Source organism: Lagenorhynchus albirostris, chromosome 2, assembly GCF_949774975.1.
Source record: "Lagenorhynchus albirostris chromosome 2, mLagAlb1.1, whole genome shotgun sequence".
Lineage (NCBI taxonomy): Eukaryota > Metazoa > Chordata > Mammalia > Artiodactyla > Delphinidae > Lagenorhynchus > Lagenorhynchus albirostris.
Window position 1 is genome coordinate 78672969 of NC_083096.1, and position 13904 is coordinate 78686872.

Here is a 13904-nt window from a genome sequence, read left to right on the forward strand (position 1 = left end):
TATTTGTTCAATACTGTTATTAATATATAGTTGACATTCAAATTTCCCCAGGTGTCTCATTACTGCCTTTATAATTTTTTATTTTTCGAAAGCCAATCAAGGATAATGCATTGAATTTAGCCATCTTTAAATTTTTATTTTGCAAAGATCCCTGGCTGCAGTGTGGAGAACTGTAGAGGAGGTAAGAGTGCAAGCAGGGGGACCAGTTGGGAGGTTAGTGTAGCAGTCTAGGTGAGGGATGATGATGACTTGGACCACGCTGGTGGTCATGCAGGTGAAGATGGAAATAAATTGTGGCTGTAAGATATACATTGGGAGGGTAAAACCCACAGGATGTGGTAATGGGCTAGTTACGGGAGGGAAAGTATGAAGGATAACTATCAGGTTTGTGCATCTGGATGGATGGCATTTGTTCCCTAAGATACAGAATATTGGAAGAAGCACAGGTTTGGAAGGGTGGGGAAGGGAAAGACTAGGTGCCCAATTCTGTTTTGGACTTGATCCTGAAGGGTCTTTATGATATCGAAGAACAGATGTCATGTTGGATGTATGGTTCTATGTGTGTGTATTTTATTTTTAACTTTTTCTTAAGTGCTTTCAGAGTTATAGAAATACAAAAATAGTACAAATAATTCTTGTATACCCCTCACCCTGATACCCAGATTATCCAAATATTGACATGTTATCATGTTTGCTTTGTTTCTTTTTATGTATCTAACTACACATATATAATTATTTTTCTGAATCATTTGAGAGTAAGTTTCAGACATAAGTCCATTTACCTCTAACTACCTGTGATGGTTAATTTTATGTGTCAACTTGACTGGGCCACAGGGTGCCCATATATTTGGTCAAACATTATTCTGGGTGTTTCTGTAAGGGTGTTTTTGATGAGATTAACATTAAAATTGGTAGACCGAGTAAAGCAGATTGCCCTCCCTATTGTGGCTGGGTCTCATCCAACCAGTTGAAGGCCTGAATAAAACAAAAAGGCTAACCCTCCTGGAAAAAGAGAGTTCTTTCCCGCCTGACTGCCTTTGAACTGGGACATTGGCTTCTTTCCTGCCTTCAGACTTGAACTGAAACACTGGCTCTTTCTGGGTCTCCAGCCTGTTAGTCTTTGACTGGAACTACAGCATTGCTTCTCTTGGATCTCAAGCCTTCAGACTTGGACTGGAATTACACCATCAGCTCTCCTGTGTTTCCAGCTTGCTGACTCACCCTGCAGATCTCGGGACTTGTCAGCATCCATTGTCATGTGAGCCAATTCCTTATAATAAATCTCCCTCTCTTTTTCTCTCTCTCTCTCTCTCTCTCACTTGTTTGCTCTTGCCCTCTCCATATATATCCTATTGTTCTATTTCTCTGAAGAGCTCTGACTAATATATATTTGCTAATATGTATTTAGTAAAAAAAAAAAAAAAAAAAAAAAAGACGTTTTCTCACATAACCACAATGTAATTGTCAAATTCTGGAAATTAACATTGATACAGTACTATAATGTACAGATCTTATGCAAAATTTGCCAGTTGTCCCATAATGTCCTTTATATAAAATGAAAGAAAAAAAATTCTGGGCCAGTATCCAATCTAGGATCACATGCTGTATTCAGTTGTTATGTCTCTTTGGTCTCCATTAATCTGGAATATTTCATTTGTCTTTTTGTCTTTCACGACTTTGACATTTTTGAGGAGTACAGACCATTTATTTTGTTAAATATCCCTCAACTTGGGTTTGTCGAATGCTTCACTCTGATTCAGATTTAGGATATACATTTTTGGCAGGAAAACTGCAGAAGTGATATTGAATCCTTTCACTGAAGCATATAGGGGGCATATAATTCAATTTGTCTCATTGTTAATGATAATTCTGATTAATTGGTTAAGGTGGTATCTCTCAGGTTTCTCAATTGTAAAATTTTCCTTTTTCCCTTTGTAGTCGTAGGAGATACTTTGAGTCTATGTACTATTCTGTTTTTCATTAAGCTTTTGTCTACTAGTTTTAGCATCTGAGAAGCGCATGTGAGGCAAGAGTCTCGCTGAAGACGAAATGAGATCGTGGTGGGGGGGAGGCGGGGAAGTGGGTGAGGGGAGTGAAATGACCTGGGAAAAAGAATAAAGTGAGAAAAGAATCAGATTTTCTATTAGAAGATCACTGTGGCTAGTGTATGAGGAATATATTAAAGGAATGGGAAGAGTGGAAGCAGGGAGAAGAGGAGAAAAGCCTTTGGCAGTAGTCTGGTGCAAGATAATCTGAGTGAAGGCAGGAGACAGGCTAGAGAGAAGTAAATCAACTCGAGTACTGTTAAAGAGATGGAATCTCTAAGAAGGACTTGTTTTAGGTGAGGGCCTTGTAATTTGCTAATCCAGTGACAGTGGTGGGGAATGGTGGGAGGCTGTGGTCAGAGAAGGCCTTGCTGTGGAGGGGACATTTAAACAGAGATTTGAATGACTAGAGGAAACCAATCATGTGGAAAGAGAGATCTGGCCAGAGGCAATGTATTCACTGCATGTGTTATGCCAGGCTCACTGTTGGCATACTTGGGTGTTCGGTAAAATGTACCGAATGGATAGTGAGCTAGTATGTGAATAGAGAGGGCCGACATTATTATTCCTGTTGCAAAAATAAATGAAAGCTTTGTAAGTTGCAAGCTCCCTAGGGCAAGTTTAGTGTCTTTGTTTCTAATAAAAACATAGTCATGATAATATGTACTATTTAGTGAAGGTTTGTCATGGACAGATTAAGAGTCTTAGAGGCTTTAAGCACTGAGACATTATGGTGGCCGCCTCGTGTAATTAAAGAAAACAAAACGAAAACTAATAAACACTAATATGTAATGTGAGGAGTAAGATGCCCAACAAAGTATTCTTCTTTTTCCTATGATGATTACTTCAGTATTTGTTCATTAAAAAATTAATTTGGGGGCTTCCTTGGTGGCGCAGTGGTTGAGAGTCCGCCTGCCGATGCAGGGGACACGGGTTCGTGCCCCGGTCGGGGAGGATCCCACATGCCGTGGTGCGGCTGGGCTCATGAGCCATGGCCGCTGAGCCTGCGCGTCCGGAGCCTGTGCTCCGCACCAGGAGAGGCCACAACAGTGAGAGGCCCGCGTACCGCAAAAAAAAAAAAAAAAAAGAAAAATTAATTTGTCCCTACCGATGTATAATTTACACATAAGAAATGCACACTTTTTAAGCGTACAGCTTAATTTTACATGGGAATACACTATATCAAGATACAGAAAATTTCTAGCACCTCGGAAGGCTCCCAGGGAAGTCAATATCACCCTGTCACAGTTAATCATTATTCTAACCTCTAGCACCATAGATTAGTTTTGCCTGTTTTTGAACTTCTTATAAATAGAATCACATAGTATGAATACATTTGTGTTTGTCTTTTGCTCAACATTGTCTGTGAGATTCATCCTTGTGTGTGGCAGTGATTTGTTCATTTTCATTGTGTGGTATTGTAGTATATGAATATGCTACATCCTTGTACGTGCTTTTCGTTGGATGTAAACATTCTTTTCTGTTTGGTGTATATCCAGGAGTGGTCATAGGATAAACTCAATGTTTATTTCTGAAATGGCAAATTTGTTCAAATTTTTGAGATTCCCTGCTTTGTTGGTGACAGGTACTATGCTAAATGTTTTACATTTATAAACTCTTTTAATTCTTGCAACAAGTCCATGAAATAGCTACTGTTACTACTCTCGCTTTACCATTGAGGAAGCAGAGACCCTTAGAGGTTAGGTAAGTAATGTACCTATGGTCACAGATCTGGTAAACAAACCCAGAGAGTCAGGCTGCAGAATTTGAGCTCTTAACCATTAAGCTATTCTGCCTCCTAATCCAGCATTTGGGCGTCTCAGGTTCCATCTCTGTACTAGGTTCTTTATATTTAATTCTCATTTATTCTAACAACTCTATTATGGTAGGGTATATGATTTTTATTTAATTGATGAGCTTCTGTTGTATTTTCTGTCACTCTGGCTACCACAGTCTACTGTTGATAGCTAGCTAGCATTTGGAGAGTGGTTTGTTGACTAAAGAGAAATATTTTAGAGAAGAAGATGCTAATTCTCTAAGAGTATAGTTTTATTTGTTTATGCAAAAAACATTTAATTACCCTACTAAGAGCCAGGTAGAAGGAATAAAGGACTCCTGATTTAAAGGTGAAGAAGACATGGTCTGTCCCTTGAAGTGGTCACAGAAAGGAAGTGAGACCAAGGTCAAAACACAGGGCAGAGTGCTTAAATGCTATCAGCAGGATATGAACAAAGAGATGTGGGTACACTGAGGCTGTGTGTGTGACAGTAGGGAAGCTTCATGAAAGAGGAGGTGATATCTGGGTGGAAACTGGAAGGATGAGGAGGATTTTGCAGGTCCAGAGGAGGCTGAAAGCATTCTAGCCAAGGGCAACGTCATGTGCAATGGCAGGGAGCTGTGGAAAGGCCTTGCTCCTCTTATGAATGATGTGAAGCTCAGTACGGAGGGGGCTGGGGGTGGAGTTGAGGAAAGGTGGAAGAAAAGGGGAAGGGAGAGAAGTATGGTTGGAATGATAGAATGGACCCAGAATGCCCTAAATGTTTGATTAACTAGATTGCCTGGTTAGGAACTCCGCTGCTTTTGGTTAAAAATCCCAGAGGTGTTAAAGGAGATAAGATCCAGCCTGTTTGTGATGGTGTATGACTTTTACAAATGGCCTGCTCTGTTATATATTTTAATAGCTCTGGTAAGAATGCTGGGAAGGGAGGTCTGGGGAGCAATAGATAGTAACTGAGCCTGATAAAATTTGTAGGATATTGGCCTATCTGGACTTATCTAATAAGGTTTTATAGCTAGATGGAATTTAAAGTATTAAGTCTAATTCCATTCTTCTCTCATGCTCTCTCACTCTCACTCTCTAACTCTCCTGCTCTCCAGCTCTCCCTCTCTCTGTAACAGAGGCAGGAAGCGAGGTTGGGTAAGTTAAGTGACTTCATGAAACCCATAATCTAGTTAGTGAAGTAGTGTGCTTGGAGGGATGATGAGCACAGTCTTTGAGTCAGGCAGACCTTGGTTCTAATCATGTCTTTGTAAGTGGCTGTGTGACCTTCAGCAAGTGCTTAAACGTCTCTGAGCCTTGGTTTCCTTATCTGTGAAACAATTACAGTCATCCTTCAGTATCCATGGGTTCTGAATCTGAGGATTCAATCAACCGTAGATGGAAAATATTCTAAAAAAAATCTGGAAAGTCCCCAAAAAGCAAAACTTGAATTTGCCCTGCCCTAGCAACTATTTACATAGTTTTACATTGTATTTACAACTATTTACATAACATTTACATTGTATTAGGTATTAAAAGTAATCTAGAGATACTTCATCTGGGAGGATGTGCTTAGGTTATACACAAATACTACACCATTTTATATAAGGGACTTGAACATCCTTGGATTTTAGTATCCACTGGGGGTCCTGGTACCGAGGTACAACTGTATATCTACTTCATAGGTAGCCCCTAACATAGGGCTTATCTCTTAATAAGGGTTTAATATAATCTCTTTTCCCTTTACCCTTCCTAACAGCACAGGGTCACTGTGATAGAAGTAAAAAAGAAATCAGGAGGTCAGCTGGCCCCTCAAGCAGGGCCTCGAAGGGTACCAGAGTTGTCATGGGGTCCCTACTACTGTATTTTGTTCTGTGCTCTGTAGGGCTGAAAAATTGACACTATTAGAACTTCCAGAGCTGATTGGCTTCTTGGGGAGAGAGTTACACTAACAAAATACACAAGCAATTGATGAATAGGTCAGAATTCAAATTAATTAACTTCTAGTGATAGATATATCTTCCCATACTGGTTCTCCCCTTTTCAGTCTCATATTTTTATCCTAAAGTAGAATAATTGGAAAGTTGTTAATTGAGAGCAGAACCTGAGCTAAGAGGGTTGGATAGTCTTCAGAAACATTTCACCCAGACTATGAGAACAAGCTGATGCTTTCACCAGGGAACCTTCTATAACAGCCTAAACCTTTGTGTCTAGCAGACACATACTCTTAAGTGTTAGAGAAGCACAACACATTCCTACTGTAATTGCCCCATTTAGATGGTATGTGGACCATATCTATTAACACGTGCATCTTCTGAAATACTATAATCAGTTTGGCTAGAATTATCTTCAGTTGCATCCTACTATTGAGGAAACACTCCCATTACTTTTGACTGTACTTGGGTGTTTCACAAATCTATACCAGCATCTTACCAGGGGTAAGCTCTACAGATAGCTGATGTTAACTAATTTTAACTTACAGAGTTCACCAGATTTCCTCCATTTTCTAGAGGCATCTCATTACAGACCTCTTTGTACTAGTCTCAATTATCTGTATACCCACTGCCTGATAGGTAGCATGTACTCAATAAATGTCAGTGGAACAAAGGTGAGGATAAAAGAGGAACACTAGAAAAGAGCTCAGGGAAAAAAATTTAAGTCTATTCTTTTCTCTATAGCATTCTACCTCCTGTCTTTGATAGGGACATAGTGAAGGGACAAAGTAGGTAATTAAATAGTTAATCCCACTGAGGATTGTAAGTAAAGAAAAAGGTATGGGAGACCACTCTAAGTTAATGATCACTCAATCAGGCAGGCCTGCGTAGCAACAAAACTATGCAACAGAAGCATGAGACATGCCCCAAAACAATAAAACAATGGTGGCATGAGACCCACATCCTGCCCAGTGAGCTCAGTAAGCTGATTCCAAGGGCATGCTTCTCTCCACACACTAAAAACAAAAAAAATATAAGGAAAGGGTGACATTATACTGAAACCTGAGATCATTTACCATTTTTAGAAAATGAGCGCCTTTTGGCTCATTTCCATTGCACCATGACAGTCCCGACTTGACCAAGTAGGGACAAGAGCCTCCCTCCCCCCCTCCCCGCCACGTGGAGGAGGAGCTAATGCTGGAAGTTTGACGTCTACTCAAGAATGAGGAAGAAGGTGGTCTTTTCCCCCTCCCCACTTTTCGTTTGATTATAAAACTGTAGCCCACTAAGTTCTAGGAGCACGGCACCCTCTCACCCAGCCACTTGGGAAGTCTCAAGTCTCACAAGTGTCCTATTCTAATAAGTCACTTATCTGTCACTTTGCCTCTCGCTGAATTCTTTCTGCGCTGAGACATAAAGAACTGAAGCTCCTCGGAGCCCCCAGACGCATTTCAGCGGTTTCAGCTTTATGGGATATTCAGGAAAGGGTGAAAATGGGGTGGGGATGTAGAACTCCCAGGGATGGGAAGCTGAGGAGAAAGAAATGGAACTTTCAGGACAAATTTCTATGGAAGGTAGGTGGAGGATTACACAAACGAGTCTCTAGGGGCTGTTGCTGAAGTCTAAGAGAGGCAAACAAGAGGATCATGGAGGAAAAGGCTGAAGTTAAATAAGTAACACTGGATATGCTGTTGAGATGCAGGGAACAGTGGATTCTGGCTTAGGTACCTGGAAGATTGTTGGTGCCATTCAGGTAAAGAGAGCAAAGGGCGGGGGGGGGTGTTTGGATGAGTTTGCTTTTGGATAGGTCGAGTTATTGGGACAAACAGGTTGAAGTATCCAGTCAGCAGTCACGTATATGGGTCTGAGCTTCTGAAACAAATTTAGGTGTTAGTTGAAAGCACGGAGTTGGGTAAGACTCTTCGGGGAGAGTGAAGAATGGAGGAGTGTGGGGGAGGGGCGAGTAGGGAGGCAGAGCCCAGCTGGACACCGGGATTTAAAGACGGGCAGAGGAATTTGGTGTTGCCAGAGTTGAGGGGTGGGGGTGGGGAGAAATAAAATTAAATAAATAAATAGGTTAAAAAAAAGGGCAAAGGAACAGAAGCAGGATGAGGAAAGACGAAGGGCGACATTTTGAAAGGCAAGGGAAAGCCGCCTTCAGGTTCAAGGCGGTTTTGGACGCCGCCGGGAGGTAAAGAGGAGGATGACTAATTCTATGCTAGCCTCGGTCAAACTGGAGTCCGAGGAGCAGTGGCGGGTGGCATGGGGCTAAGCCACACTGCAGGCAACGAGTAAATTGAAAGGGGGAGGCCTTAGTAGTACTATATTCTTTAAGAAGTTTAGCTTTGACGAGCCACAAAGGGAGGGACTTGGAGGGTAATTTAGGGCTCAAGGGGGTAATCAGCTTCAGAATTCGGTACCCTTGAGTGGGAGTAACTCTACATCTGCCAGAGGCTCTCTGCAGTCCTTTTGGGTCCTTCTTGGGATTTCCCTTGGTGAAAAAAAACCTACCACTCTTAAGTTGGAAAAAAACTGCCACTCAATAAAAAACAAAACAGCGTGTTGTTTGAAAACCTTCGCTTTAAAAATCCTGGCATGCAAATAAGGGGCTTTAATGTGGTTCACAGCGATTGGTAGGTACTTACCAAGGCCGTCATTTCCTCGTAGTACAAGATGCAAACGAAGAGTCTGCTTTTCGCTTTCCTATTGGCTGTTCGATCGGACTCAGCTTTTAGCCAATCAAACCACTTCGCTTCACCCCTCCCGGTAGCTCTTATAAATTACATCAAATTGGTTATCCTTGCCACATTCTTCTCTTTGAAAAAGAAGCTGTAACTGCATTTTTAGCCGTAATGTCAGGACGCGGAAAGCAGGGAGGCAAAGCTCGGGCCAAGGCCAAGTCGCGCTCGTCCCGCGCAGGCCTTCAGTTCCCCGTGGGGCGAGTGCACCGCCTGCTGCGCAAAGGCAACTACGCCGAGCGAGTGGGGGCTGGCGCGCCGGTGTACCTGGCGGCTGTGCTGGAGTACCTGACAGCGGAAATCCTGGAGCTGGCCGGCAACGCGGCCCGAGACAATAAGAAGACGCGCATCATCCCTCGCCATTTGCAACTAGCCGTGAGAAATGATGAGGAGCTCAACAAGTTACTCGGGGGTGTCACAATTGCCCAGGGCGGCGTCTTGCCCAATATCCAGGCAGTCTTGTTGCCCAAGAAAACGGAGAGTCACAAGCCTGGCAAGAATAAGTAATTAGGAGGCTTGACACCAACCCCACTCACCCCAAAGGCTCTTTTAAGAGCCACTAAAGTGTCAAATGAAGGGCTGATCACGAAACAGCGCATTAGCTCTTTTTTTGAAAACTTGGGTGGCTCTAAAAAGAGCCTTTGGTCTTTGGTTCACTTTGTCTGGATTTATTTGCTTTTGGCTTTGTGGCTTTCAGTTTTCTTTGGTAATAGAACGGCCTGGATGTTGGGCAAAACGCCACCCTGGGCTATGGTGACTTTGCCCAATAGCTTGTTCAGTTCCTCGTCGTTGCGGATGGCCAGCTGCAGGTGACGAGGGATGATGCGCGTCTTCTTGTTGTCTCGGGCCGCGTTGCCCGCCAGCTCCAGGATTTCGGCGGTTAGGTACTCGAGGACTGCCGCCATGTAGACAGGCGCGCCGGCCCCCACCCGCTCGGCGTAGTTGCCTTTGCGTAGCAGACGGTGCACTCGCCCCACCGGGAACTGCAGACCTGCGCGGGACGAGCGCGACTTGGCCTTGGCGCGGGCCTTGCCTCCTTGCTTTCCGCGGCCAGACATAACTGAAAATAATGCTACAAGGCCTAGAGCTCAGATTCTCGCAACAAACAGGATTCAAAGAGCAGCAACTGGAAAGCTTTTATAAGCTTTCCTAGGGGTGGGGTCAGGAACGAATTTTTCATTGGTCCTAAATTGGCTCCAGAAATGGCCAATAAGGTCAAGAGTCGGTGTTGTTACGTAGCTATTACTGATAACGCAAGGTCTCTACATGGCCCAATGGAAACGTAAGACTTTTGGAGCCTTGATTTGCATACGGTGGTTATAAAAGGATCAGGCCCGCCCATTCTCATGCTACTTTTCCTTGCTAACGGGTGTTGTATTCTACAATGCCTGAACCGGCAAAATCCGCTCCCGCGCCCAAGAAGGGCTCGAAGAAAGCTGTCACCAAAGCTCAGAAAAAGGACGGCAAAAAGCGCAAGCGCAGTCGCAAGGAGAGCTATTCCATCTACGTGTACAAAGTGCTGAAGCAGGTGCACCCGGATACCGGCATCTCGTCCAAGGCCATGGGCATCATGAACTCGTTCGTCAACGACATCTTCGAGCGCATCGCGGGCGAAGCGTCGCGCCTGGCGCATTACAACAAGCGCTCGACCATCACCTCCCGGGAGATCCAGACGGCCGTGCGCCTGCTGCTGCCCGGCGAGCTGGCCAAGCACGCCGTGTCCGAGGGCACCAAGGCGGTCACCAAGTACACCAGCTCCAAGTGAGTCCCTGCCGGGACGCGGCGCTCGCAAAAGTCGCCGGGCCGCTTGACTTTCCAAAGGCTCTTTTCAGAGCCACCCACCTTATCACCAGAGAAGAGCTTTGTTCACTTGTTTTCCCTCAGTTTCTTCTCACAAAGTAAGTTGCAGTAGTTGGATGAAAGTAATGGCAAATGGCACACGTAGCTTTTTAGGCCCTTATGACTTGAGGTTCTTGGCGCGTGACTGGTATTGCTTTTGAATCTAGGCCGAGTCTTAACCCCTCACTGTGCTGCTTCGTTTTCTTATGAGTCAGTCAGTTCTAAATTAGGATTCTGAGACTGCTCCTTCCCACCCTCTGCTTGTAGACTGTTGTGTCCTGGTGGCTCTGTTAGGTACGTTTCATCGGTGTTCTAAAACGAAGTGAGTGATTTCGGCCATCCTCATTTAAGAAAGGACCCCAGGATGTAAGTAAGCCCGAGTCCTGCGAACACTGCATCACAGCCCTGAAGAATTCTCCCGAGAGTTTGGCGGCTGCTTGGGTGCCCAGTCACCAGTTACGCCCTGCGACGTGACCTCCTGTGGATACCAGTAGTTCGGGGTATTTAGGACGGAACCCGCGCTGCCTGGTCTCAGCCTTTCCCTGATTGGACGACATGAATATTCAAAATCTCGCGCCGCTCCAGAATTCATAGATTCTGGTTTCCACCGCTCACTTTGGTGCTTTGAAATCCCTGTTATTTTTTGGTTGGTGGATCATTTTTGCATTTAAGTCTCTTATCTTGGAATGTTTCGGCCTCAAGTAACTGTAAGGCACTAGTCATTTTAGTCTGGGCTCAAACGTCACCTCTCAGAAACCTTCCCAAGTCATCCACTCAGGAGTTTGCGCCTCTTCTTCCTGCCTGTCCTGGGCCCTCACTCTATTTTATCTTCCTCCTAGCAGCGGTCTGAAATTGTTTTGTTCGTTTATATTCTTGTTTACGGTCTTTCTCCTCAAGCCCTTAACAGAAACTTTGCTGGTCTGGTTTTCCTCTATATCGTCAGTGCCAACCAGTACTGGGCACACAGTGGACACTTCAGTACTTATTGAGTTAATATTTGTTTAATTAATTTTTCTGTCCCACTCCTTTTTTAATCGCTTCCGTGGATGGATGGGTGCGGTTCATTTTCATTAGATGTATGTGAAGACGTGATGAAAATGGAAATGTTTTTGGAGCTCCTCCCCCAAGTCTGTCCGTGGTCACCTCAGGGCAACAGCTGGGAGGAGGACTTTGTTAAGATTTTTTTCTTTTTTTTTTTTTTTTTTGCTTTAAGTGGGAGGTGGCAGTTTTGTCCCTCCTTTATACTTCTCAGTTTGGCCTAATCTCTTGGATTTTCATTAAATTCAAAACATTGGTCACTGGAAATCCTTTTCCTTTCTCTATTTATGACATCCTTCCATCCCGATCCTTTGTTCCTCACGGAGATGAGCTTTTAATTTATGTTCACCATCTCATTTGCTTTTCAGGTGACACCCTATACAATAGACAAGATTAATATCCCTTTAAAAACGAGATTGAGAGAAGCGAAGTGATTGGTCCACTGGTCATGCAGCTAACCTTGTCCACCTTTGTATCCTCAGATGCGAGGACAATTGTATTTTAGTTTTACTTCATGTAATTACAGAATGTTGAATCTTTCTGTCCAAGCCTTGATTTTTCTGATAAAGACACTGATGGTCTGATGAGTTATTCAACTCTGCTTTTGGATAAGGGATCCTGGAGTTAACTGCAGGGGTTTCATGAATCCAAATGGGCTCCAGACATTATCAGAGACTGAATAAATCTTATGTTTCTTACATGTGTGTTTTCAGATGTGTGTAGATGCTATTGTTATTAATAAAGTTACCAGTTAATTTAAAAGCTTGGCTGGATTATTGTATCTGCAATATAGTTTTTAACTAAATGAAATGAACAGATACAACCACTACTGGGTCTGTGGAAAAGCTGAGTGCCTCTGACTTGGAAGATGAACATTTATAAACCATCAGCCAAACTTACTTCTACTCCAGAAGTGCACGGGGGCTGAAATAGCCTGTTATGAGGACACTGTTAATGCTCAGTAATTGGAAAATACATGACCACAAAACCAAACAAAAATCACCACAAACAAGAAGCACTATAAACAAGATAGAAGAAATAAAGTCCTTAAGAAAGTTTATAACACCTGCAGAGTACTCACTGTATGCCAGATGACGTTCTAGGTCCTATACACATAATGACTCATTTAATCCTCACAAGAACCTTATGAAATAGTTACCATTATTATGTCCCATTTTACAGATGAGGAAACTGAGGCACAGAAAGGCGGCTTCTCGGAAACTCTCCAGAGAATAAACTCTTGGTTCAATGTTTAACGGACCTGAGAAAGTAAGATCCCTCTCCGAAAACCTGGATTTGGGGGGAAATATTTATGCTTTAAAATTAAAATATAAAGAAATACCGCCTGCTTTTTTTTTAGCATGCACCTTGGATATAAGTCTATGGTGGTGGCTGAAAGTCTTGGGTGGGGTGCTCTCATTCTCCATTCCAGAAACCATAGTTCAACTCAGTTTTATTTGTCCCCATAGTTGTAGGGCTCACCAGCTGAAATACTTTTACTAACGTGAGAGAGCATTGGTTACTGACCGTGGGCTCCTCCACTGTTTACTAGGAAGTTACAGAGTGAGAAAGGGGAAGGAGGTGTTAGAGTTTGGTATTTTAACTCTGGAGGGGAGGTGATTAATGATGGTGAGGTTTAGCCTCCTAAAGAACCTCTTTGATCTTTCTCCTTCTCAAACATCTGTATACATTTGCTTAAGTTGGAGTTAATAACAATACTTGTTATAATAATAATTGCTTCTACTTCTTGAGCACATAAATATTTACCTTGTCCTCTGCTAAGTGGTTGACAAGCATTGCCTCATTTAATCTTCACAGCCACCACTTAAGATGGATTTCATCCTTATTTTATAGGTAAAGGAGATTGAATTTCAGAAAAGTTAAATAACTTGTCCAGGATTGTTTAGGAAGTAAATGGTGGAACTACAACCCAATGCACACTTTTAAAAAGCTTGATATTCAAGGCCCTCCATAATCTGCCTCTTCCTTCTTCCACAGCTCTATCTCCTACTGCTATACAGGATTTCTGCTCTAGTTAACATGGTCTAGTCACCTTCCCCTAAACCCGTTTGCTCTTTCTCAGGGCTAGACTGGACTGCCCCTTCTTTCTGGCCTGACCAGAGCTTTCTTTCAAGCCAAGGCCATAATCTTCCACCTCAAATGACACCTCTCAACTAATTTCTCTACCACCCTCATCTCTTCTTTGAACAAACAAACAAAAACAAAAAAAACTTACTGAAGTATAATTGGCATACAATAAACTGTACATGTTTAAAGTATACTTTAAGTTTAGACATACATATATACCTATGAGAACATGAGTACAATAAAAATAATGGACATATCCATCCACCCCCCCAAAAAAGGGTTCCCTAGTGCCCCTTTATAATTCTTCCCCCCTGCTCCCTTCACCAATGTCCTCCTTTGGCCCCATCCTTGCCCTCAAGCAACCACTGGTTTGCTTTATGTCATTATAGGTAGTTTGTATCATACAATGTATCATTTGTATCTGGCTTCTTTCACTCAGCAAAATTGTTTTGAGATTCGTATA

General features: G+C 43.0%; 3 protein-coding genes and 1 long non-coding RNA gene across 4 annotated transcripts; 3 read left to right on the top strand and 1 right to left on the bottom strand.

Moving 5' to 3' along the window:
* The first annotated feature begins 1133 nt into the window (after positions 1-1133).
* Positions 1134-12695, top strand: LOC132514425 (uncharacterized). Its single transcript, XR_009538775.1, has 2 exons — positions 1134-1258; positions 12536-12695. It is a non-coding gene; the product is annotated as an uncharacterized LOC132514425 (long non-coding RNA).
* Positions 8567-9301, top strand: LOC132514420 (histone H2A type 2-B). Its single transcript, XM_060139093.1, has one exon. The coding sequence runs from the start codon at positions 8591-8593 to the stop codon at positions 8981-8983; it is 393 nt and encodes a 130-aa protein (XP_059995076.1). The 5' UTR covers positions 8567-8590; the 3' UTR covers positions 8984-9301.
* LOC132514421 (histone H2A type 2-C) lies at positions 9127-9570 on the bottom strand. Its single transcript, XM_060139094.1, has one exon. The coding sequence runs from the start codon at positions 9532-9534 to the stop codon at positions 9145-9147; it is 390 nt and encodes a 129-aa protein (XP_059995077.1). The 5' UTR covers positions 9535-9570; the 3' UTR covers positions 9127-9144.
* On the top strand, positions 9810-12115 carry LOC132514422 (histone H2B type 2-E). The gene has a single exon (XM_060139095.1). It carries the CDS (start codon positions 9861-9863, stop codon positions 10239-10241), a length of 381 nt encoding a protein of 126 aa, XP_059995078.1. The 5' UTR covers positions 9810-9860; the 3' UTR covers positions 10242-12115.
* Positions 12696-13904: the final 1209 nt, after the last annotated feature.

Coding starts and splice junctions, on each gene's coding strand:
- LOC132514420 (XM_060139093.1), top strand. CDS start 8,591: ATGTCAGGACGCGGAAAGCAGGGAGGCAAAGCTCGGGCCAAGGCCAAG.
- LOC132514421 (XM_060139094.1), bottom strand. CDS start 9,534: ATGTCTGGCCGCGGAAAGCAAGGAGGCAAGGCCCGCGCCAAGGCCAAG.
- LOC132514422 (XM_060139095.1), top strand. CDS start 9,861: ATGCCTGAACCGGCAAAATCCGCTCCCGCGCCCAAGAAGGGCTCGAAG.